The 27,801-nt window shown below is 38.3% G+C and overlaps 1 protein-coding gene across 2 annotated transcripts in view; it reads left to right on the top strand.

The window, feature by feature from the left end:
• Nucleotides 1-6,375, top strand: part of LOC115219631 (pleckstrin homology domain-containing family A member 2) — an 87,435-nt gene extending 81,060 nt beyond the window's left edge. Inside the window, exon 13 of one of the 2 annotated variants that reach the window (XM_036509428.1) lies at nucleotides 5,606-6,375. In XM_036509428.1, coding sequence (XP_036365321.1) covers nucleotides 5,606-5,663 — 58 coding nt within the window. In that variant the 3' untranslated portion in view covers nucleotides 5,664-6,375. The remainder of the gene's footprint in view (nucleotides 1-5,605) is intronic. The other variant, XM_029789781.2, reaches the window with a different exon arrangement.
• The last annotated feature ends 21,426 nt before the right edge of the window (nucleotides 6,376-27,801 follow it).

Raw genomic sequence — 27,801 nt, 5'->3', positions numbered from 1 at the left:
CTACATTCTTGTGCAGTTATCTAAAATGGTTTTCAACTTGACTGCAGATGTATACACACACACACACACACACACACACAATGTATGTGTCCTTTGCCAAAGTCTGTTGGTAAATGATGTAGAAGAAAAAATAATTATGCTCTCAATAAAATTCCCCTGTGTGGTGTTTGTTTCGTACCGAGTTGCATAGACTATCCCTTGTCATTCTCAGTGTCAGAGACTCAGTAATTGGCTTGGTATTTGCAAACCATTACTGGAACTGTTATTCACCAAATGTGATATAATACAAAGAAATGAATCGCTCTCTACTTTCGTTTTACAACATGGAAGCAGCCAGAAGTAGTTGTCTCTATATCTAGTATATGGTATACAGTATATATATATCTCAAGGGTGTAGAAAACCTGGTCTACAGATTATCTTGTTTAACCCAGCAGACACCTATCGTCAACAGTTACCACATGAAGGGCCACAACTCACTGCTGTAGGCAGCAGGAGCACTGTATAACTAAGTTCCTTTTTCAGTTTGCAGTGTTAGAAACAAAGCCGTAGATACCACCATCACCATCCTTGATGATGAGGCTGATGATACTGCAATCAACTAAACCAAAAACAGCTCAGAAATCTCTCTCCAAAGGGGGTGAGGCTTTAGTCTCTAGCGTTCCCCCTTTCCTTGCATACGCACTGACCCTCATTCACACACTCACATACACAGTCATCAACATACGCACACACACACTAAACCACTATTGCAAAGCAGGTCTTAAAAAACAGATCCTAGAATTAATAACATCAATAAAAAGGATTTCTAATTAGTCACAGAGTCACTAATTAGCTCTGGTTCATTAATTCGTGCCTACTTGTACTTATTTTATGTTATTTTTACCCTGGGAGAATGAAAAACAATTGTTGTTCTGGGCAGGATATGAACTCAGACAACACTGGCTCTCAATCAGTTACGATGATGTGGGTCCCATGGCTGGCACACTGCACCAGGCTCCAGTCTGATTTGGCATCGTTTTCTAGGGCTGGATGCCCATTCTAACGCCAACCGCTCTGAGAGTGTAATGTGTGCTTTTATGTGCCACTGGCACAGGTGCCATTTGCTTGATATTGGGGTGCATTTATGTGCCACTGGCACGGGTGCCAATTTGTGTGACACCGGTATCTGCCATGACTATGATTTTGCTTGGCTTGATGAATCTTCTTCTCAAGTACGACATAATGCCAAAGGTCTTGGTCCCAAGTTCAAGTCTGACTGAGGTCAACTTCTCTTCCTCCACTCTGTTGAGTGAAGCTGATAAGTCTTGGTCGATGGAAGATGAAACGGTTGGGTGAGAGGTGTTGTTTCTCTTTCAGCCCTGTGCCTTCTCTGTTTGAATCCTGACACCATCTTAGATACAGGCTGCTGTCTGAGTAACCTTGTTTACATGGAACTTAGTGAAGGAACGTGGCTCAGTGGTTAGGGTATTCGGCTCTAGGTTGTGAGTTCAGTTCCCAGTGATGCATTGGGTCCTTCAGTAAGACACTTTAGTTCACTTTGCTCCAGTCCACTCAGCTGGTGAAAGTGAGTTGTACTTGTAATTCAATGGGGCCAACCTTATCACATTCTGTGTCATGCTGAATCTCACTGTGAAGCATGTTAAGAGGACATGTCTGTGGAGCACTCAGCCACTTGTATTTTAACTTTGCAAGCAGGCTGTTCTATTGATGTGATCAACTGGAACTTTAGTTGCTGTAACTGACCGAGTGCCAGTCTTTAAAAATAAGTGGAACTTAAAGGGAGAAACAATTCAGAGGGACCAGTGGAATATATTTGAACAACAAAGAGGAATAAGGATATATTAGGTAATGGACATCATAGATTCTTGATTTGTTGAAATTACCTCCAGTTTCAGAGAAGGTAGAACAATTACCTGATGGCAACTGAGACCAGAACCAAATGGGAAGGGAAGATAATCCCGAGAGTCAAGAATCATCCAAAACCAACTTACCATTAAGGAAAAGACTGTGTGATAGTTTGGAGACAAGAGGGTGGGTTTGGACATGTTTCTGCCTTATTAAACATCATCAGCATGGCAGTTCTACAATATGTCCTGAACAACAGGACACAGACATATACGCAAAAAGAATACAATGTTTATGGCTTAGACTAATTTCCATAAATGATTTATATAATATATATACTCTTTTACTTGTTTCAGTCATTTGACTGCGGCCATGCTGGAGCACCGCCTTTAGTCGAGTAAATCGACCCAGGGACTTATTCTTTGTAAGCCCAGTACTTATTCTATTGGTCTCTTTTGCCGAACCGCTAAGTGACGGGGACGTAAACTCACCAGCATCGGTTGTCAAGCAATGCTAGGGGGACAAACACACACACGCAAACACACATACATATATACGATGGTCTTCTTTCAGTTTCCGTCTACCAAATCCACTCACAAGGCATTGGTCGGCCCGGGGCTATAGCAGAAGACACTTGCCCAAGATGCCACGCAGTGGGACTGAACCCGGAACCTTGTGGTTGGTTAGCAAGCTACTTACCACACAGCCACTCCAGTGCCTATATATTTTTTATTTTTAAGTTTCTGAACATCTTAAGTATTTATTCAATCTCAATTTTAAGAGAATTTAGACCATCAGCCAATATCAAAGATATTATGATATTTTGAATAGATGAACATAAGTGAACGTAAGTGAACATAAGTAAACACACATATTACACGTTAATGTATTTTCGAACAAATAATTAACAGGAACAATTTTTGCTTCAGCATGCTAGAACTTGCATGATTTTTGCTTTTTTGTTTGTTTGTTTGCTTGTATTGGGTTCTTTCTAAAGATATGGATTTATCTTCTCCTCCTCTTCATCAATGAAACTAAATAGTATTATTATTATTATTATTACTATTATTGTTACTGCTCTTTAGATACTAAGTTCAAATCCTGCCAAAATCTACTTAGCATCTCATTCTTTGTCTAATTAATAAAATAAAGTACCACCTAACTACTGGGGTTCATGTCCATCTAATTGATTCTCCTTTGTCTCCCAAACATTTCTAGACTTAATAATTATGCTAGAAAGGCGGTGAGCTGGCAGAAACGTTAGCATGCCGGGTAAAATGCTTAGCAGTATTTCGTCTGTCTTTACGCTCTGAATTCAAATTCTGCTGAGGTCGACTTTGCCTTTCAATCTTTCAGAGTCGATAAATTAAGTACCAGTTACACCCTGGGGTTGATGTAGTTGACTATCTCATATCCAACAAAATTTCAGGCTTTGTGTCTATAGCATAAAAGATTATTACCTTAGGCTTCAGGTCTTAACCAGTCACATACTGGGTGCTCTCCCTCAAGTCATATGACCCAAGTACCTTCAGCAGGATTTCTACAGATCCAAGTGGTGTCTATTTTTGTAAAGTTACAATATTAGATATTATATTTAGCTTGGAGATGTGTTGCAAACTTGGTAGGAACAAAGCCAACAGCTCCAATTACTGTTGGCACAGCTTTAGTTCTTGAGTTCCACATTCTTGAAATTTCCAAACCGAACACTCAAGATTTATCAATTTTTTTCTCAAGCTCTTTGCCATACTGTGGGTATCTGGGGTAGCTACATTTGAAATGTCATATTTTTGCATCGCTTTTCTAAGCCATAAAAATCCCCAGTTAATGGAACCGTACCACTCGATCTGTTTGGATTTTAACCCTTTCGTTACCGTATTTATTTTGAGATGCTCCGTATTTCTTTCAATTATTTTAAATATAACAAAGAATTTAGTAAAATAACTTAGTTATCATTAAGCTAGTGTTAGGAACATAAATTGGGACTAAGGTTTAGTGGAAGATTTTAATTCATAACTTTTGAAAACAAGACATTTGTACTCAGAGCCAGAGTTGGTTTCAGCCGGGTTGGTAACGAAAGGGTTAAACTCCCAAAAGAGTTTTTGTAAGATTATTTTTATTATTATTATTGAGTGAGAGAGCAGTTCATGCCATCAAAGTGACACTGGGGTAAAATATACGAAGCCCAGTATACCCATCATGACTACCCGTCTGATAAGGGTACACAAGGCACATGCATCACAACCATATGTGCGCGACATGGTGATCTCATATCAAGATAAACAGCACATGACCTTGCAGGTGGGGCCCACTTAGAATTTTCTTCAGGTCGAGTAACCCATCCTGCTCAAAAGGTCCCTGAATAAGGGTTGTTTAAGGATGTTGAATGAAACACCCATGTTTCCAGAGGTGAATTATTCAAACCCCAAAGAATCCCTCTCAACACATGGCTATGATGCTCCCCCACTACTTCTGCTCGTGATCAGAGATGCACATATCGTCAGCCACTAAGGGACATGCTCAACTGGTTAAGGTCAAACAACTGACAAGCAAATCTGTGGTATTGAGCAGGATGTTTGCTGTAGGCCATCTTTTATGCCAAGACAAAACAATGTACATGATAACACTTCCAATCAGTTAAGATCAGAAGCCATGAGAGCCAATGCCTGGTACTGCATCAGGGCATTTATTATTATTATTATTATTATAGTGACGGATTGGCCAAACCATTAGCATATCAGAACAAAATGCAAAGTGGCATTTCTTTCAGTTTTTTTTTTACATTGTGTTCAAATCCCACCAAGGTCACATTGCCTGTTGCCCTTTCAGGGTTAATAAAGTACCAATCATGTATTAAGGTTGATGTAATCAACTTGTCCCCCTCCCCTCAAAATTATTGGTCTTGTACCATTATTATTATTAGTAGTAGTAGTATTGGGGCAACAGACAGAATCAGCAGGGTACCAGACCAAATGCCTTATATATAATAATCCCAGCCCATTACATTCTGATTTCAACTCTAGTTGGGGGTCACCTTTACCCATCAAATATTCCAGTGAATATATTCAACAGTTCCTTTCATCAAAATTTAGTGGGGGTTTCTACTATTAAAAATCATAACTAATATCATTTAAAATTATTAAATATCAGGACAACTTATTAATACTACATTTTAGCATAAATTATTACAATATAAATTATAAATTATTACTATTTTAATTATTACTATTTTAGTATTATCAATAAATATTACTATTATTTTGTTAAATTATCATTGTAATTTACAATTTTAATATTATGAGCATTGCTATTATTTTTATTAAATATTTTTGATATTAAGACTAGTCCTGTTTTACCATTAGATATTATCATCATTATTAATATTACTATTAAATATTACGAAGACTGAGTTGGCAGAATTGTTAGCATGCTGGGCAAAATGCTCAGCAGAATTTTGTTCAAATCCCACCAATGTCAGCTTTGTCTTTCATACCAGCTAAGCACAGAGGTCAAACCCCTCTCCTCAAATTGCGGACCTTGTACCAAAGATTGAAACCATTATTTCTCTTATTGTCATCACAAAATATTACAATTCTGCTTATTATTATCATTATTATAAACCATCAACAGTTTATTACAATTCCCTCAAAATATTTCCTTCCATTGATAACAAGGCAGCCCCCTTTTTCATTCTTTATATATTTCATTTTCTATGCGTCCCCCTATTTTTTTCTTCTTCTTTTCTTTTGGTATTTCATGTAGGGAGGAGCCACCAGTCCTGACCAACAAGGTAAAGGAGCTAAAAACTCAAATTTGCTGAAAAAAATATGGCTTTTTCGGTAGCCGTTACCTGTCTGTCTACCTTTCAATGTGATGATCAATTACTTTGTCGCTTCAGTGTAAGGTTTACAAGAACACACTGCCGACGACGATGATGATGATAGTGGTGTTAATGTTTATATGATGAGGATGATGATGAGGAGGATATGGAGTCAAATGACAATGGCAAGAACAGCCACAAAATAATCATGGGGCTGTTTCTATCGGTTGAAGTATTATGATACCGTCTAAAGACAAAGCAGTTGGTCTCTTCAAGATAATTGTGTGTAAGCAAATATATTTATACATATATATAAACATATGTATCTTACGTATATATATGTTTATAATTATATACATTATATATATATATATATATTTATGAATAGATTAGATGATGGGAAATTGAATGAATTGTATTATTTAAACTCACCGAGAAGTGGTTTTAAATAAAGAATGTCATTCATTCCTTTTTCTATCATTTATCTATTTGTATAAACTCTACGTATACTATGGAATCACTGATGTATAGCCTGTTGCTGGAGCATTTCCACTGTATGATGACATCAGGTAGCCAATACTGGTGGACAAGCTTTGCATAGCATTCTTCAAGGTTTTTACCCGAATCTTATTTAACATATTTATGTGTATACATACATATAATAACTGTATAATAAATGATATAACAATGTATTATATATATGCATATTTATATGTATTCTATAATACATATATTATATATATATATGTATGTACGTACATATATATGTATGAGTATATATATATATGCATATTTATATGTAATGCATAATACATATAAAATATATATATGATTTTGACTTTAAATGTGTGTGTATACATACATGCATATATATATATATATATATAAACCCCCTCCAAGGTTTATCTCTACAGGGGTCAATAAAAAGTACTAATCAAGTTTTGGGGGCCAATAAAATCGAATGCTCTCTTGCCCCTGCATTATGGCCTTCTCCCCATATAAAAGCAATTATATATATATGACATATACGATATAAGGTTTATATGTATAATATATTCTGATACCATGCGATAAGATATAATATTATTATTATTATATTATATACAAGTCCTCCCCACCTGATATTGTTGCTTATGATTTCTTTAAGTAGTTCAGGAAAGTGGTTTTTTTTTTTTTTCTCATAACAGAAAAAGATTAGAGAAAAGAAAAGAAAAAACAGATTTAAAACAAAAGCCCCTGAATAGAGTCCCACTCTTTAATCTTCTTTTCTGTTCTATTTGTGAATCAGAGTTTTCCCTTTTTCTGCTCCTCTTCATTATTGAGGAGCAGTTCTTTATTATTATTATTATTATTATTATTAAAGTGGCAAGCTGGCAGAATTGTTAGCATACCAGGCAAAATGCTTTGCAGCATTTTGTCCATCTTTGCATTCTGAGTTCAAATTCTGCCAAGGTCGACTTTGATTTTTCATCCTTTCAAGGTTGATGAATTAAGTATCAGTTAAATACTGGGGTTGATGTAATTGACTTTGCCCACTCCCCACAAATTTCAGGCCTTGTGCCTATGGTAGAAAGGGTGGTTGTTATAAATATTGCGTGATGTTTTTGAAGGGTAACTTGAATTTTAGACTAGCTTCAAAGATATGATTAGTCTAATACAATAACACAAATATTGTGTGTGTGTGTGTGTGTAAGTGTGCACACATGTCTATATATAAAAGATTGTTTGCCAACCTAACATGGTAGTCCTGGTTTAGGATGAATGTTGCCGTAATTTAGCCCCTGGAGACATCTTCTCCAGCTGGCTAAACGACACGATCTGTGTCTTTATATTTTCGAACGAAGGTATTCAGCACCCACACCTTGTTCAAAAATATAAGGACACAGATCTTTTCATATAGCCAGCTGGAGACAATGTCTCCAGGGGCTAAATTACAGCAACATTCATCCTAAACCAAGACTGCCCTGTCAGGTTGGCAAATAATCTTTATTCTAGAGGACTGTTGCTGAATATCTTTTGTTGAGATTTACAAATAATAATTTCCATATAAATATAATTTCTAAATGAATATATATATATATATATATATATATGTTCATACATATAAATGTATACATATACAAGCATATACATACACATGCTTCTTTCAAAGCACAAATACTCAAAAACCTCAAATATTTTACATATATGTCGCAAAGACATCCTGATGAATATGCAAAATTATTACAAATGCATGTGAAAGCATGCACACACACACACACACACACACACACACACACACACACACACACACACAGAGGAAATTTCAGCGTCTTTTGTTCACCTGTTTATATTTTGTTCTAATTGTTTCATTCCCCCACCCTGTCCCCCATGTTATATTTAAGCAAACGCTCTTCCCAACTGCTCTTGTATTTGAACTCTTGTCCTTCCTCGCTCATCCTGTCAATAAGGTTTTACTTATAAACAGCATTAATGCCCACATTACCAAATCCCTCTCATGTCCCCCCCCCACCTCACTGTCGCTCTGAACTTTTACCACTTTTTCATTTTCCCCTCTCATATTGACTTGTAAACTCTCTGCCCCCACCTCACTGTATAAGTATGTATTTATCTGTATCTGTGTGTGGATGTGAGTGTGGATGTGTCTTCGCTTGTAAGTGTTTACTTCTCTCTATATGCATCTCTCTCTCTCTCTCTCTCTCTCCCTTCTTTTCTATTTATGTCTATCACTATCTGCTTGTCTATCTGGGCCTGCTTCTCCTCTCTCTCTCTCTCTCTCTCTCTCTGTATTTGTCTCTTTCTCCCTGTCTGTCTTTCTCTTTAAGTCGGTCTCTCTCTCTCTCTCTCTCTCTCTCCTAAAACCCTCACCCCGTCTGACTTAATGTTGAAGAAACGAACTGAAGATCTATTGGAATATTAAACTGACCCCAACGTTAAGTTAAATGGTTACTGATTCCTCCAGTTGACCAAAAAAAATAAATAAAAAAGAAAAAAAAAACTGTTAAAAATCAAAACTCCAGTGGCCGGAATCCAATGGCCAGTAAATTATTCAATGTAAACAAACACCAAAAAATACAAACAAATTATTTGGTAATACCTTCTGTCCATTGTATTATTTAAAAACAAAGTCTGAATTTTGTGTAAAAAAAACAACAAAAAAAAAACTTGGTAAATTAACCTCATTATGTTTTGTCATCAGTGTTGTTGTTATTGTTCTTAAATTATTATTATTATATTATTATTATTATTATTATTGAAAGTGAAAAATTGGCAGAATTGTTAGCATGTTGGGAAAATACTTTATGTTTTGAGTTCAAATTCCATGAGGATCATCTTTGTTTTTCATTGTTTGGAGGTTGATAAAATAAGTTTCAACTGGACATGAATTGATCCAATCCTGCTACCTGTGTGGAGGCACGTGGCTTAGCGGTTAGAGCAGTGGACTTGCGGTCGAGAGATCACGGGTTCGAATCTCAGACCGGGCGATGTGTGTGTTTATGAGTGAAAACACCTAAGCTCCGGCAGAAGGTAATGGTGAAACTTCTGCTGATTCTTTCGCCACAACTTTCTCTCACTCTTTCCTCCTGCATCTTGCAGCTCACCTGCGATGGACTGGCGTCCTGTCCAAGTGGGGAACCTATATGCCAAGAAACCGAGAAACCAGCCCTTATGAGCCAGGCATGGCTCGAGAAGGAACAAACAACAACAAATCCTGCTACCTACAAAATTTCGGACCCTGTGCTGATAGTACAAAAAATTATTATTATTATTATGTTTAATGCTGCTGTTGGTTTGTTTTATACAAGCCACTGTTGGAAACCTCAACAGCAAGTTGGACATTTTACTCTGGATGTTATTTCTGATTAGCAATGACATATTTGTAGGGAAAGATCAGATCAGAAAACTAAGATTCTGTGAAATTTGAGACATTTCAGTTTTGATAGAGTTTAACCCTTTCAATACCAACCTGGCTGAAACCACTTCCGGCTCTGAAGTACAATGTCTTGTTTTCTAAAGTTCTGAATTAAAATCTTCCACCAAACCTTAGTCACAATTTATGTCCTTAACACTAAATTAATAATAACTAAGTTATTTTACTAAATTCTTTGTTATATTTAACTAGCAGTATCGCCCGGCGTTGCTTGGGTTTGTAAGGGAAATAACTATATAAGCATTTTTAGAGAGTTATAGCCAAAAATAGCAAAAAAATGCATTAAAAATGAAAAAAAAATGATGGTAAATTTTTTTTTAAATCGTTGACGCATCGTAGACATTTTTAGAGAGTTACTTCCCTTATATAATAGCGAAAAAATGCATTAAAATGGAAAAAAATGATGGTAAATTTTTTTTTAAATCGTAGACTCATCGTAGACACGCGCTAATACCCAAAAGGGCTCGATATGAATCACGCAAAATGTGGGAGTAGTTAGGAATCTAAATCGTAGGAGACAGACACACAACTTCACTTTTATATATAAAGATTGAAAGAAACACAGAACATCTCAACAAAAATATGTTAAGAAAAGGATTAAAGAGAACCATATATTCAGATTGGCAATGTTTTTTCTTAGAATATGGGTTGTGCTCATGAGAACAGTATTTTGCAATTCTAAACTTTCAGAGAAGTTAAATTTATATTTTTTTATGATTAGGTTTCTCATGAAGGGTAACTTGAATTTTAGACTAGCTTCAAAGATATGATTAGTCTAATACAATAACACAAATATTGTGTGTGTGTGTGTGTAAGTGTGCACACATGTCTATATATAAAAGATTGTTTGCCAACCTAACATGGTAGTCCTGGTTTAGGATGAATGTTACCGTAATTTAGCCCCTGGAGACATCGTCTCCAGCTGACTAAACGACACGATCAGTGTCTTTATATTTTCGAACAAAGGTATTCAGCACCCACACCTTGTTCAAAAATATAAGGACACAGATCATGTCATATAGCCTGCTGGAGACAATGTCTCCAGGGGCTAAATTACACAGTTACGTATCATCAAGAGTTTGGATGGAATGAATCAAATAACTTCTCTGTTAGTAATTTCATGTTTGGAACGGTACTTAAAAGGTTCTACATGAAATAACAAATGGTTTAAATTCAAATAGGAATGCATTAAAATGGAGGATTTTTGTGTCATAAAACCAGAAGTGGCATTCTTGGACAAGCTGGTATTAAGTTGAAAAAAAGTAGTATTAAGTTAGACAGAAAGATTGGTATTTCAAGTTTTCACTGAAAAATAATTACAAAATCACCACAACACAAACCATAAAACAATAGTTTATGAATGATTCTATTTGAATAACATAACTTTGTCAAAGCGATGTTCACACAAATATTTTGTTTTGCGGGAGATGGAAACATCTTGCAGGAATCAATTTTATAATACACAGATATCTATTCTGAAGAGTTATCTCTACTGATTTTCAATAGAATTTAGAGCCAGTACTGAAAGTCACAAAGTATCGTATGCAAATATGTTTATGTAAACAATGCAATCAAAGAAAACCAGATAATGGGTGTATACACATATTTCAGGAATTGTTGCTCTTTCTTCAGTACCATGCTTCATGGGTTGGATGTGGTTCTAATGAAAGAGCAATAACTCCTGAAATATGTATGTACACCCATTACCTATTTTTCTATCTTCGATCGCATTGCTTACATATTCGTATATGAAACCTAGTCACTCTCCGTGATGGCTCTAATTTCTATAGAATATTCAAAAGTAAAACACTGCATTGATTTATGGACCTTTAATATAATTGGTAGCATATCATAGTGGCAAAACGAAATACGGTGTCCCTACCAGCTATTCTAAGAATATTTTATATAATAAAGAAAATGAAAGATATTGGATTCAAAAGAAGATGACATTATACAGATAGTATGAAATATTGCATCAACAATACTGGACATTTTATAAGGTTCTGTTATATAATAATAGAGGTGTATATCTTTATTTAATGTGTACCTATATATATATATAGGGGGAGAGTTCACGAAAAAAAAAAACACAAAGACAGGTGGTGTACAAAACAAACAGCTGTATTAGTATAACGCTCAGGAATAGAAAAAGTCTTTTATATTTCGAGCCTACGCTCTTCTACACAAAGGGACACAGAAAAACACAAGGAGAGAAAAAAAAGAAGAGAAACAAGGAGAGAAAAATAATGTGTGTAATGGCTACTGATCTATATATATAGGTAAAGATAAATGTTGGTGAGGAAACCTAGTGCTTCTGTTTAATTTCCCCTTCATTATCTGTTCCCTACAGAGAATATCTCTTGCCATTATTACCATTAGTAAGACAGTAAACCAATGGTTTGGAAATCGACACCATTCCTCTTGAACAATTCTGGTATAAAACATAAAGCTTGTTAAATTTCGTTGCAGTTGTTGTGAAGAGAGTCTTAGCAGAGAAAGGAGAAATTACTTGAGCATAATTCTATTGTGGAGACAAGTTACAAATAAAAATATAAACAAAGAAAATAACCATTGATTCCACAAATGGTTATTGGTTTGTTTGTAATTTACCATTACCATGACATACTAAACTATGATGTACGAATAAAAGTAAAATTTCTATACACTACATGTTAAACTGTGTTACCCCATGTAGACATAAATCTTATGTTTATGAATGTGTGTGTTTAGACATGCACACACAAAGGTCTGCTGGGTTGATACTTTATTGTACAAGGGCTGCTGAAAAGTTTCTAGCTTTAAGGGTCTTGCAAAAAGCCTGGTTGGAGGCCCAACCTTCTGAGATCTTTTACAGGGCTTAGAGAAACTGAAGGACCACTGCAATAAGTGTGTGAATCTGAGAGGGGAATATACTGAATAAAATCAGAATTAACTGATCCTACCGTATTTTTTTTTTCATATCCAGAGCCAGGAACTTTTCAGCACCTCTTGTTCTTTTTTTTTACCAGTTACTGGTAAATGAATGTAAAGCAAATTTTTAATGCATGTCATTGGAAAGAGAAGATTTGCCATTGAAGAAGTAACTCCAGTATCCAGACCCCTACAAGATGTGGTAAGTATTTCATACACCAAGGTAAAACTGAACATGAAAACCATGATGTTTTGATCAGGGATGTAATGCAATGTTCTTATAATGTTATGGAATTATAAACAAGCATTTGGTCACTGAATATTTTTATCCTACCTATACAGTATAAGCTCTCATATATTGTCCTCCTCATCTCTCTCTTTCATATATGAGAGAGAGAGAGTTGTACAAGTTTTCATACGTTAGTAGAAACAAAAGAGCAGGCACTTGTACATTAGGTAATAGAGTGGGTATATTATTTATACCATATTAAAAATGTTAACCTCATAACAGCCAAATCACTTTAGTAAATAGCTTTTTGCTGAAGAACCTTCCAAAAGTGTAGACATGAATCTATCATCATCAGATATGACTGAATGGAAAGTGTTTTTTCCTTTCATTTGGGTCCAATGAGAGTTGATTTATCTTTCCATATTTGAAGGTTTCTTCCACATGAAACTTTTTGGTAATATGAATTGGCAATTATAACATTTGGAAACAACATTGACTTGTATAAAAGCATAGATTTTGCATAAGAGTGGTGTTCTGATGTCCCAGACCCAGGCTGAAGTAGATCTAAGATACTTTTCTGTGACTTATAAGTTCAGTTCTCATTTACTTTTAAAACTCAGTGACTATTATAGACAAATTGCTACACACACAATTTTTGGTTGAAACTGGGATCCACATTAATTTTAATTAAGTAAAACATTACTAACATAATAGAAATATAAAAATTACTAAGTCTCTCTAAAGGAGATTACGGCAGCGTTACTGGATATTAATAGCTATCGCCATACTAATATGGTAGTCTATAAATATAAGACTAAAGCTGTCGCTGATTAGCTCCAAGAGGCCACCGCCTCTAACTAGCTATTTGACACACGAACCTGCGTCCATTACAAACCTTCGAACAGGGGAGGTCAGCCACTTCACCTTGCTAGTCAGACATCTGCAGACATGTTTCAGGGTTGTTGCCATTTATCAATGCAGCGTAGTCAGACCCACAGGTGTCGCTACTGACCGTCTGTTCGAAGATTTTATTTACCTAGTTACAGTGGAATACATCCACTTGTTTTCAATAATAGAAATATTAAAATTACTAACATACTGTGGTAACTGAAACAGGGAGCAGTTAACTTCAGTGTTGGTCTTTCTACAATACTATTCTGTATGGTTATATAAGTTTGGTAAGAAAATGTGAAGTGTACTGGTAACATACTCTCTCTTGATACTCCCCAAACTATTTAATACCATGAATAAAATGTACCGAGTATTAGAATAAAACTTAATTCACAGTGGGTAGATTTGTATTATAATGTCTAATTCACAAGAACATTCGGAACAGCTATCACTATGTCGGAGAAGGAAAAGGCCAAGGAATTGGATAGTTTTTTTTTTTCTCTTCTCTGAAAGCATTTTTTTGTCCCTAAAATTTAATTTTTTATACATTTGCACCCTATCCCATTCCAATATTGTTTTTTTTTGTTATTACTCCACACATCTATGGAGCAGTGTGTTAAAACTGAAATAATATCTGATAGTGTTTCACAAACAATGCAGAAAAAAAGATAAAAATCAACTCTTTCCTTACCAACCTGGCTGAAACCACCTCTGACTCTGTAGTACAAATGTCTTGTTTACAAAAGTTTTGAATTAAAATCTTCCACCAAATCTTAATCACAATTTATATTCTTAACACTAGCTTAATGATTTTGAAGTTTTTTTTTTTTACCAAATTCTTTGTTACATTTAAAATTAATTGAAAGAAACACAGACCATCTCAAAATAAATACAGTAATGAAAGTGTTAAAAGATATATTTCAAATAACCTGAAACATCTCATGTTTAAGGAATTAGTATAATGCTTTAAAATACTTTAGAAAAGAAATACATTAGTGTGTGTGTATTATTTGGTTATCCTGTTGGTGCTGGTGCTACATAAAAAAACATCCAGTACACACTTAAGTGATTAGTGCTAGGAAGAGTATCAAGCAGTAGAAATCAAGCTAAAACTGACAATGGAACCTTCTGTGACTCCTGCTGAAAAATCCAACCCATGCCGGCATGAAAAATGGACGTTAAATGATAATGATGATGATATAAAATAAAATGTTAAAAATAGTTTTAAAAAAATACAGTGAAACACACGCGCACATATAAATGGTGGATATTCCGTTGGTATCAACAGTGAGTTTTGTATTGCTGGACCAACTCAATTCACTTTTGGGAAATTAACGTGTAAGTGGCTGTGTATACCACAGATACACTGTACTGTCTCGAGTCAAATCAATGCGACGAGGTTGGACTTTAAATTACGGACACAATTCATAAAGAGAAAGTAAAATCTAGCCTGAAGGATGAATGTTAAGTTGAACTCAGCAGGATTTGAACTCAGAGATCTGAGAGAAATGCAACAGAACGTTCCTACCGATCGCTCTAAACATCCAGGAGCCCCCATGCAGGGCCTGTCCCGTCAGTGCTTTTTCAAAGTATATTTAGAACTACATATGTAATGTATCTTTTCTTTATGAAGACAATTACATGTAGTATGAGGGAGATTTGGCTGTTGTTTCCGTTGCTCCGCTGAGCACGTAAGGATTTTTCCGGTTGACAATGTGACGACAGCCTGCGATAAGAAAGCAAGCCTCAAAAGACACAGTTATCTCCCGTAAGCCTTCTGGAGTTATCTCCCTTAAAACTTGGACGTAACTAAGACATCACTTGTTTAGTTTAGTGAGTTTTTAAGTTAGAGAAATAAAGGAAATATAGATTCTATAGACGTTAATGATTCGAAATAAGCTCATTACTATAAATAAAAGTGGTGAGCAGGTTGAATTCTTAGCACGCCGGATAAAATGCTTTGCGTTCTGAGATCAAAATCCGCAGAGATTGAATTTGGCTTTCATCCTTTGGAGGTCGATAAAATAAGTACCAGTTAAGCACTGGGGTCGATGTAATCGACTACCTAGCTCCCATCCCCGAAAATTCCAGGCCTAGTCGAGAGAATTTTGGGAGATTGAGTAGCGTGGCTCAGGCCCTGGTAACATTATAATTTCCTGATTCCAAACGAGTCGGGTATAACAGCGAAAAGAAATACGAGGACAAGAGTTGTAATTGACTACCACACTTTATTCAATCGCCCAATAAAAGTACAGCAAAATATGGTGCATCTTGAATGATTCTGTCAGAAAATATACATGTTAGTCTCTCGTTCAGTTGGAGCTTGGTGATGTGTGCTTGACGGAACACAACAGCGCGTAAAAGCTCTTTGTTGAGTAGCTGTCCTCTCTCGTTACCGACATAGGAACTCGACCGTATCTCGCCACTACATTGAAGAGAGATTTCTCTTTTTAAAGCTAATAGTAGACTCCAGCGAACAAACATAAATTTACTCGCGTTAGGCCGGTCGGTCAAGTGATAGGATTGGACAGCCCGTATAAAAACCAGGACTCGACCAGGTCGAGTGACCACTTGTAGAAAACACGCGTATGAGTCGATATTTGGGTATTTAAAGCTAAAAAAGTCGAATGATAAACACGCTTCTGCTACAGAATTATTGTAGTGTAATTCGAAATATATAGTGATAGTCGTGTCAAAGCGTCAATAGCATGTATGATAAAATATGGACTATATTTTTGATATTTGCGTAATAAATCTTGAGTATAGTTTCGTATGCTTAAGTTATTATTGAAATATTTAAGGCAGGGATATAAAAATAGCTATCTATTAAAAGTTATAATGTGAGGTAAAACAATTTTATCAACGACTATGTTGGAAATATGAATGAGAGAAAAGACATCTTACCATCGAAGAAAGAACTCTGTCGGCCCAGGTGGGATGATAATTCATTGTGGTTAAACAGTAGATATTTACTTCCAAAAGTCTGTGAAGGACCTGTTTAAATGGGACAGTAATTATTCATAAGGAGAAAAATACTTTTTTCGAATGCAACATTAATATTAAAAGATTTGCGTTTAATGTATTGTTAAATGAATTTCAACATACGAGTGTGTTGACTTGGAGAAAAGAAATGCTGCATATCGATATCTCTTTGCATGTGCTGAGCCTAGCTAGACACATTCTACACGAATAGATATCTCTTTGCATGTGCTGAGCCTAGCTAGACACATTCTACACGAATAGATTCTACAGGTCCTTCGCTCGCTGAGTTCTGGTTGAAGAGAGAGAATGAACTTCTCCAACGACGTTCCGCGAGAAAGAGACGGGCAAAAAAAAAAAAAATCTCAGCCGAGAGAAATATCCCCGGTGTAACAGTGTCATGCCATAATTCAACGGCCATGATGTAAACAAGACTAAAACACATCAATAAAAGACAAAATGGTAAACCTGATATAAGTAATTCACAATAGTTAACATTATAAGACCAATAGTAAGGTAAATGTCTACGTAGCCGTACAACTGGTTATGCGGTCCCTAATCTATCCACAACAAACTGCACAAAACAGTGACTTTGTATCTTTACGTATTATACATAGACCCTATCCATAAACTATCTACGAACCCCACTCTTAAACGAAAAAATACAAAACAGGCGCAGGAGTGGCTGTGTGGTAAGTAGCTTGTTTACCAATCACAGGGTTCAGTCACACTGCGTGGCACCTTGGGCAAGTGTCTTCTACTATAACCCCGGGCCGACTAAAGCCTTGTGAGTGGATTTGGTAGACGGAAACTGAAAGAAGCCCGTCGTATATATGTATATATGCTGTGAGTCAATGGGCAGACAGAAACAAAATGCAACTGAATGAGGGAAAATTTGAGCTGATACATTTTGGAAGAAATTCCTCACTAAAACAGCCATACTCTCTTCCTTCAGGGGAACCGCTCACAGCCTCTAACAATATCAGAGACCTGGGTGTAATTGTTGATGACGATCTCAGTTGGAGTGCACACATCAACAAGAAGGTCGATATAGCTCGTAGGATGAGTTCCTGGATCTTAAGAACTTTCCGGTCCAGAGAACAAGGTGTCATCATACCACTTTTTTCCTCCTTTGTACGGCCACACCTTGAATACTGCTGCCCACTGTGGTCTACTCACACAAGACAAAACATCTCCAGAATTGAGTCACCCCAGAGGGCACTCACTAAACAAATTGAAGGCATGGCTGCTCTCGATTATTGGGATCGCCTTAAAGCCTTGAAACTTTACTCCCTCCAGCGTCGCCGTGAGCGGTACATCATTTGTACGATGTGGAAAATATACCGCCAACTTTGCCCAAACGACCTAAACATTAGCTTCAAGGTTCATCCAAGACTTGGACCACGGGCTATACGCCCCTGCCCAATTCAAGATCACAGCATACATGTACACTGCAACATAATTTCTTTTCCTCAACAGGCCCTGCCCTATTTAACATTGTCCCGAGGGAGATCAAAGAGGAAAAGGATCCCATCAACTTTAAACAGAGTCTGGATAGATTCCTTCAAAGAATACCAGATAAGCCACCCATAATTGGATACAACTCACCCAACAAGAACTCACTACTTGAACAAAACTGGATACAACTCACCCAACAAGAACTCACTACTTGAACAAAACTTGACTTAAACAGGATTCGAATAATCCTATCAGGTGGTGCTATTAAGTCAGACATGGCCTGGACCAATCTTTGGTCGAAACATATCTAAGTTTTATATATATATATATATATGCGTGTTTGTGTGAGTGTGTTTGTCCCCTTAGCATTGCTTGACAACCGATGCAGGTGTGTTTATGTCCCCGTTACTTAGCGGTTCGGCAAAAGAAACCGATAGAATAAGTACTGGGCTTACAAAAGAATAAGTCCCGGGGTCGAGTTGCTCGATTAAAGGCGGTGCTCCAGCATGGCCGCAGTCAAATGACTGAAAAGAGTAAAAGAGTAAACAAGAGAATCACGCGTATACACAAGGGACAAAAATTGTTGTTGTCTCAAACTCTTACAACTTTCAGTTCCTGACGACTGCAAAAAAATTCCTTACAAACATCCAAATATATACACAGCATTTCAGAACACTAACAACGTTATCTTTACCACTTTCGTCGACCATAAAAGAAAAACATCAACACAGAAATAACTCCAGCATCAATAACCCCATTAACATTAAATACCATTTTGGTATGTATACCATTAAGAATAAGAGCAGAGGAACAGTAATTGTTGTACCCTTACCCTGTCCATTTCGTTCACTTTCCGTGGGTGGACAGACACAAACTGGACAACGGAGAGCAGGCAACTTGTCCAAACTGTCATACTGCACGCCAGATGATTCGTCACAAAATATCGGAACGTGTTGTATCTGCTAGACTACAGAAATACACTAAATGGCGAAGAGAATAGAATATAACATGTCGAGATTGTTATACTGTACGCTGTATGATCCTCTGGTGAATATCAGCGTGTGCAGTATGGCCTCGTCCTCAACTTGGCGGAGATATGGTAGAATTTAGAAGTTGGGTCCATGGGGTAGAATTCGTCATTCGGCTGACGACCTCTGTTCCATAAGATTAGGTCCTCTGGAAGAAAGTTCAATGTGGGTTACACTGCTACAACAATATGGTTCTGTGGTGTATGAATAAATGTCACGAATCTCGATGGTATGAGTTCGATACGCTGAACCTTGAGGAATACATAAATAGTAATGAGAAAAACTAATTAGAAAAAAGAAAACAAATATACCACATTAATCCATTTGTTCCCATGATGCACCATTCAGACATATTTATTAATGGCTGCTACTGAATGAATATAATGTCATACAAGGCGACGAGCTGGTAGAATCCAATATTTAAAGAGACAAGGACGGCGAGCTGGCAGAAGTGTTAGCACGCCGGGCGGAAGGTGTAGCCGTATTTCGTCTGCCGTTACGTTGTGAGTTCAAATTCCGCAGAGGTTGACTTTGCCTATCATCCTTTCGGGGTCGATTAAATAAGTACCAGTTACCCACTGGGGTCGATATAATCGACTTAATCCGTTTGTCTGTCCTTGTTTGTCCTCTCTGTGTTTAGCCCCTTGTGGGTAGTAAAGAAATAGGTATTTCGTCTGCTTCTACGTTCTGAGTTCAAATTCCGCCGAGGTCGACTTTGCTTTTCATCCTTTCGGGGTCGATTAAATAAGTACCAGTTACCCACTGGGGTCGATATAATCGACTTGATCCTTTTGTCTGTCCCTGTTTGTCCTCTCTGTGTTTAGCCCTTTGTGGGTAGTAAAGAAATAGGATCTTTTCCTTTTGAACGGCAGATGTCAACACAATTTCTAGTTAATTAAACACTTTTAAACTTCGTATACTGGTAGAATGTGTTTATAAAACATCATTTTCTCTTGGTTTTATTGAGAAAATTATATAGTTTGTAAGATATTTCGTCTGAAAATCCGAGCATTTCGGCAATTTTAACTAATCGATTACCTCCATTCAACTAAAATCATTTGCTGCGTCTAAAACTGAGACAACATCCTGTAACTAACCCTAAACCTCCCCCTTAACCCTAACCCTAAAATTTTTTTTCTTAATTGTTAAATTAATTTAATTCCATTGCTTTAGTTTTTTTACACGCGTAACAATTAAATTAATTTAACAATTAAGAAAAAAAATTTTAGGTTAGGGTTAGGGTTAGTTACAGGATGTTGTCTCAGTTTTAGATGCAGAAAATGATTTTAGCTCAAAAGAGAGCATAGGATTGGTTAAAATTCGAAAAAAGAGAAAAAAATGTTTTATTTTGACACATTCTACCAGTATACGAAGTTTTAAAGTGTTTAGTCAACTAGAAATTGTCTGCCGTTCAAAAGGAAAAGGTCCAAGAAATAGGTATTTCGTCTGCCGTTAGAACGTAACGGCAACGGAAGCAGTATCAGTTAAGAAAAGCATTCTGTATATCTTACTCAACGTTGATATACAGTAGGAGAGCATCTTGAAAAAACGTACAGTGCTAAAAAGCACCGAAGCTTCAGTGACAGACGCAAAGCATCCAGCAGTGGCGGTGGAATTGCTCGGTCTGGGATTTCTGCGCGTTTGCTTGTCATCGGCAGCAAGTATCCATTTTGAAGCGCATTCTTTGACAAATTTCGTTTCTACCGTTTATCTTTTATTTGTTTCGGTCATTAGACTGTGGCCATGCTGGGGCACCACTTTGAAGAACTTTTAGTCGAATAAATAATTCCCTGTACTTTTCTTTTAAAGCACCGGTATCTTTTGCCGAACTGCTAAGTTACGGGGATTTAACACACCAACACCAGTTGTCAAACGGTTATGCGGCGAGCTGGCAGAAACGTTAGCACGCCGGGCGAAATGCGTAGCCGTATTTCGTCTGCCGTTACATTCTGAGTTCAAATTCCGCCGAGGTCGACTTTGCCTTTCATCCTTTCGGGGTCGATTAAATAAGTACCAGTTACGTACTGGGGTCGATGTAATCGATTTAATCCGTTTGTCTGTCCTTGTTTGCCCATTCTGTGTTTAGCCCCTTTTGGGTAGTAAAGAAAGAGGTTATGTGGGACACAGGTGCAAAGTCACACACACGGCAGGCTTCTTTCAGTTTTCATACACTATATCCCTCCACAAGGCTTTGGTCGTCCCGAGCGTATAGTTGAAGACACTTGTTCAAAGTGCTATACACTAGGACTGTACCCGGAACCATGTGGCTGGAAGGCAAACTTTTCATCACACAGCGACAATGGATAACAAATTTGCTACGGATACGACTGGTTCTTCTTTTTCTGACACTAAGCGTCTCTATGACATGATTACTAAAGACAAATACTGCAATGTTTCAGCTTTCCTACAGTATATCCACGTTAAGAGGCACAGAAAACTCTTTTTGATATCCCCAGGGTTGCTGCCATGAAAACAGCCACTTATGTTTATATTGTGGGGGACTTCAATTTTCCTGAGATTGACTGGGAGGCCTTCCGTTGGCCACAAAGTGCAGACGATTTCCTTGAACTGGTGCTGAATTCAAATTGGTTCCAAGTCGTTACCTCCCCCACAAGGGGTAACAACACTTTAGATCTGCTATTTACCACTTCTCCCGAAACTGTTATTAGTGTCACTACTGCAGAACCTTTAGGTGACTCTGATCATTCCATGATCATGGCCGACTTATCTCTGATTGGTTGTAACAAAAACCACAACCATCTTCAAACTGCCCACTTTGACTGGAATAAAGCAGACTGGAACTCTTATTGTACTGAGCTGCGACGCCCGAACTGGCTTGAATTTTATGTCTCTGGAGATGTGAACACTATACTTCAGAACATTCTGAATTCAATATGGACGGCATGTGCAGCATCGGTACCACGCAAGCACAACCCCCCACCCAATAGTGCAATTTGGGAGACTGCAGCAGTCTGACTTGTCAGGAAAGAACGCTGAAATGCTGAACAGGAATACAAATTGCACAAATCAGAGATCAAGAGGAAAAAGCGCAATAGATCATCCAACCATCTCAAGCAGGTGACAATAAAGGCAGTACTTGAATTCGAACAGCCCTGACAGCAAAGTGTTCTGGAAGTCAGTACATTCAAAGCAGAGACCTAACTCTCCAGTTGGTCCCCTTCGCAATCCCCACACAGGCCAGATTATTGACAATCCAAAGAATGTGCAGAAATTATTGCTGGATGCTATGCAGGCATCTTTACTGTCGAAGATCAAAATGTTCCATCTCCATCACCTCTGACACTGGACTCTCTTACTATGAAATTTACACCAGCAATGCTACAACGCCTCCTTAAGAATAAACGTAACTATGCCTCTCCTGGTCTCGATGGTGTTACATACCTACTTCGCAAACGCGGTGGGTACTTTCTTCTAAACCAACTTTCACTATTCTTTCAATTCTGTCTTGACAATGGTGTTACTCCAGAGCAGTGGAAAACTACCAGTGTTATCCATCTGTTCAAAAAAGGCGACCGCACATCGCCTGTCAACTATTAGTCTTACTAGCTGCATCGCCAATCTGATGGAATCATGTGTCAGAAACACGCTCTGGAACTTCTGGAAGTCTTACAGCCTCATGCAGCCGTCACAATTTGGATTTATTCCTAACTCCAGCTGCTGTAATCAACTCATCGAGTTTCTTGAGGACATTACCCGAATCACTGATCGCGGATCCTGGGTGGATGTTGTTTACCTGGACTTTGCTAAGGCTTTTAATTCTGTACCACACAAAAGACTTATGGTGAAACTCTCTGCAATGGGTGTAAGAGATGATCTCTATAACTGGTTGAAGTCCTTCATTATCGGCCAAAAAGAAGTTGTCACAGTTCTAGGACAGCATTCTTCACCCTATGAGATGACATCTGGTGTACCACAGGGATCTGTTCTTGGCCCCCTTTTATTTGTTGCATATGTTAATGACATAGATGCCAACTTAAAGAGTGCCACAGTGCTGAAATATGCAGATGACATCAAGCTGTACCTCGAAATAAGGAGGACATATCCTGTACACTATAGATCTTTATTGCAATCAGACCTGGACACAATGCAGCAGTGGATCATGGACTAGCAACTCAAGCTGGCTGTGGACAAATGTACCACCATGCATTTTAGGAGGAAAAACTTAGCGTCTACTTACTCCCTCCACAACACTAATCTCAAAAAGTTTTCTTGTGAACATGACTTCCATCCTTCCTGAGATTCGCCAACGCTACACTTACTTTTCTCCCCTCCATACACACGCAAGCATGTATCTGACTCATACACTGTTCACTTTCCAGACATTTGTACATTACTGCATACGCTTTATACGCACTTTTGACAAGTTGTAGTGCACCTGAGCACTGTATACAATAATTTCATTATTATTATTATTTTAAATATACGTATTATTTCCAGTTTAAGGCAATTAAAATGAAGAGTTGTCCCCCGTTAAAGGTGATGAGTGTCGCGATAATTATCTCCCTTGAGTTTATAAACATTTGTTTCAACGTTGCCGAGTCGTCTGGAAGATCGTGTTTAGCAACAAAATGAGTTTTGTTGCAGGTGACCTATAATCAACAGCGTTCCAGCCATGGCCGTTTGTCTCTTTGCATACCTGAGATTAAACTATCTAATGTAATCTCTTGTAGTTCTAAGTCAATAGGAAATTAATTTGAGGAAGTTTTAGTTACTAGGGCGCAGGAGTGGCTGTGTGGTAAGTAGCCGTTACTTAGCGGTTCGACCGATAGAATAAGTACTGGGCTTACAAAAGAATAAGTCCCGGGGTCGAGTTGCTCGATTAAAGGCGATGCTCCAGCATGGCCGCAGTCAAATGACTGAAACAAGTAAAAGAGTATTTCTAGCATGTCCAAAGACCATGCAGAGGGTGTTATTCGCTGTCCCGTAGCGACGTGATGCATAAGTAAACGCCAGCTCAACGTCGGTCTCAACATCAGACGTTATCTCTGTATGATGATAATAGCCGATATGGATAGATTGGTTGATCTCACGCTTTACATTGTACAGAGAGAAGGAAAGTGAGAGAGAGAGAGGAGGGGGAGAAAGAGAAAGGGGGAAGAAAGTTAACATGAGAAGTTAACGTCGACAGAACATTGAAGTCGTCAAGAGTGGTAAGTTGATGGTGAAGATGATAAAAGTTTTATAGTCGATGGATGCCAGATACACATCACACACATGCTTGCGTGTATACAAATTTTCGAAAATTAGTATTCATTTCATCCTTTTCGTTACCATCAAGAAATTTTGTACAAGTTAAATTGTACGTCTGCCAGGAGTGGCTGTGTGGTAAGTAGCTTGTTTACCAACCACATGGTTCCGGGTTCAGTCCCACTGCGTGGCACCTTGGGCAAGTGTCTTCTACTATAGCCTTGGGCCGACCAAAGCCTTGTGAGTGGATTTGGTAGACGGAAACTGAAAGAAGCCCGTCGTATATATGTATATATATATATATGCGTGTGTGTGTTTGTGGGTCTGTGTTTGTCCCCCTAGCATTGCTTGACAACCGATGCTGGTGTGTTTATGTCCCCGTTACTTAGCGGTTCGGCAAAAGAGACCGATAGAATAAGTACTGGGCTTACAAAAGAATAAGTCCCGGGGTCGTGTTGCTCGATTAAAGGCGGTGCTCCAGCATGGCCGCAGTCAAATGACTGAAACAAGTAAAAGAGTAAAGAGTAAGATTATACTTCCTAATATTACCTACGGAGGTAAAACTATACTTATAAAGTTACCCGTCATATGATGTTTAATACTCAAGTTGTGAATGATTCTAACTAGCGGGACCCATGAATATTTCACGGAATTAATGGTAAACTTATTTCGGTTATTTCTGAAAACTTTATCCCCAAATCCCGAAAGTGTAGCCTGTGTTGTATCTGTATCAAAAGTTAGTCGCTCATCTGCTAATCACTGAAAAGTGGAGGATATTGGAATACGATGATTACTTAATGCACTTTATATATACACTTTATATATACGCACAATTTTATAGACTTAATGCACAGCACACATAAAATAAATATTCACTCTTATTTTTCCATTTTCCCCCATAAACGACAAAAAAAAAGTCCGGTACATATGATAAATCTTTAATTAAATTGCATTTATCTGCCACGTAAATAAGCGTGAATATTTCACGAAATTGTATTTACGTGCATGCGATAAGTGGTAGGTGATACAAAAAAAAAAAAATTAATTCAATTTTAAAAAACACACTTCTCAGTATCCAATCACAACCACTTCGTCTCCACCAGCACCACTGCCATCATCATCTCCCTCTCTCTCGCTCCCCCTCTCCCTCTCTCTGTCTTTCTTTAACTTCACCATCAGAACATCACCCCTCCGCAAAAATTATATTTTTAACTCGCCTCCTCTATCGTCAACTAACTTTTCTAACCACCCTTTGCCGTATCTTCTTTTTCTCTTTCCTCTCGTTTCCTCCAAATAATCGCGTGAAAGCGTTACAATTACATTCCTTCTACCTTACGTCATGGACGCTTCTCTCTCCTTCTTTTTCTCCCTCCCTCTTTTTTCTCTCCCTCTTTTTCTCTAATCACGTGAAAGCGTTACCGACGGGTAAAGTAACGCAATGACAAGCAGAATTATTATAAGATCAATATCGAGATGAAGCCATTGGCGATGGGTTGGCAGAATCGTTTGAACGTCGAGCAAAATGTTTTGGGGGATTTGGTCATTCCGAACTCAGTTTTCTCCGAGGTGAACTTTCCCTTTTATCAAAATATACTTTTCTACTCTAGGCACAAGGTCGAAATTTTTTTTTGGGGGGGGATCAGTCGATTAGATCGAAAACAGTACGCAACTGGTACTTAATTTATCGACCCCCAATGGATGAAAGGCAAAGTCGACCTCGGCAGAATCTGAACACAGAGCGTAAAGGCAGACGAAATATCGCTAAGCATTTCGCCCGATGTGCTAACGTTTCTTATTTCTTTACTGCCCACAAGGGGCTACACACAGATGGAACAAACAAGGACAGACAAACGGATTAAGTCGATTATATCGACCCCAGTGCGTAACTGGTACTTATTTAATTGACCCCGAAAGGATGAGAGGCAAAGTCGACCTCGGAGGAATTTGAACTCAGAACGTAGCGGCAGACGAAATACCACTAAGCATTTTGCAAATTTTTTTATTTCTTACAAGGGAACAACAAAGAGGGGACATTACAATCTGATATGGGGTCAGATTTCACGGATGAGTTAACAAAAAGATGAGTTTAAAAATTTTACATAAATATTAATAGTTCGAATGATAACATATACAAGACAACAATACAGAATGGAGTAGGGAGGCGGGATATGCTCAGACCCCACGAGCCCCGTCTCACTACTGATACTTTGGGTTCTTCCTGCCTTGTATTCATGCGGTCCCATCCACACGCAACATTCGTGTGACATTCTTCCATCGATCTTGGAACATTTTCGCGGACAGGCATTTTTTCTCTAACCCTATTTTTCTTCCTTAGGTGGAAGGTGAAGAAATTTGCCAAGCCAGGGCCAGAGATAAAAATGCCTGTGATTAACCCTTTCATTCGCGTCTTCCAAATCACCTCTCTTGCAATTGCTACTACGATGAGAAAGCAATTCTTACCTTCTTTCGATAGGAAATCCGGTGGGAAAATATTTACTATTGACTCAGTTGACAGCTGTACTCATCCTGTACTTGACAACAGTTGTTCGGCATAAACCTACACATCTGATACCTCCGAACACTGAACAATAGCGTGCAGGAAGGTTTCCCTGTCCCGCCCACATCTTGGCCAGGTCGGTGGGCCAGGGCCACCATGCCTTGTAAGCTTGTCTCGGACAGGTAAGGCTCCCCGGTAATATTGCGATGCTAAAGACTTCTGGAAGTTATCCAGTGTCTTCGGCCCTAATGTACGTTGGAACAGACTGGCCAGTTGATTATCGTCACATTTCGCCTCTACCAACCCTCTATAGAAGAATGTGGTAGAACCACTACCGCTGGCGTTGCCTGAGAGATGGAATATCCGGAGAGCCTTACGGCACTCCGTACACCATGTACCCAACTTTGATCTACGATAGAACCAGGTTTTCAATCCACCGAAACAAGTGAACTTGGGAAACATCTGTTTCGCCAGCGGAGACCACACACGATCACCATCCAGATGGAGCCACAGACACCTCAACCTCAGCGCGTGCCAGCTCATCATCAGCCAAGGCATCCCTAGCCCACCCTTTAAACGGTTGTTGCCAGCAAATGGAGCGTCTCACAAGCGGATTCGAACCCTTTCACAAGAAGTCGAAGAGCTGTCTTTCCAGCTTGCTCAACCACGAATCAGGGCAGGGAACGACGGTCAGGCGGTAGGTGATGACCGATGCGATGGACACATTGGCCACCTCCGCCCTCCCTTTCAGGGATAGCCACCGTCAAGACCAGGTCTTGGATATGTGGGCCCCTCTGCTCGCTACGTCGGCCCAGTTCTCTACTTGGGGGCCTGGTCTAAACCTAGCAACTTAATCGGATCTTCCGTCCAACGTCCCACGACGCTGTCAGGAGGCATCGACTTGCCTCTCCAGGTGCCGAGCTGCAAGCCGACTGACTTTTCGCGATTAACCTTTGCTCCTGCCACCGTCTCGCATTCCTCAGTGGCCTCGCCTACACTCTGTAGGT

Source organism: Octopus sinensis, linkage group LG15 (assembly GCF_006345805.1).
Source record: "Octopus sinensis linkage group LG15, ASM634580v1, whole genome shotgun sequence".
Classification (NCBI taxonomy): domain Eukaryota; kingdom Metazoa; phylum Mollusca; class Cephalopoda; order Octopoda; family Octopodidae; genus Octopus; species Octopus sinensis.
The sequence above is the reverse complement of the archived record's forward strand: the minus strand, read 5'-3'. Positions and strand labels throughout refer to the sequence as shown.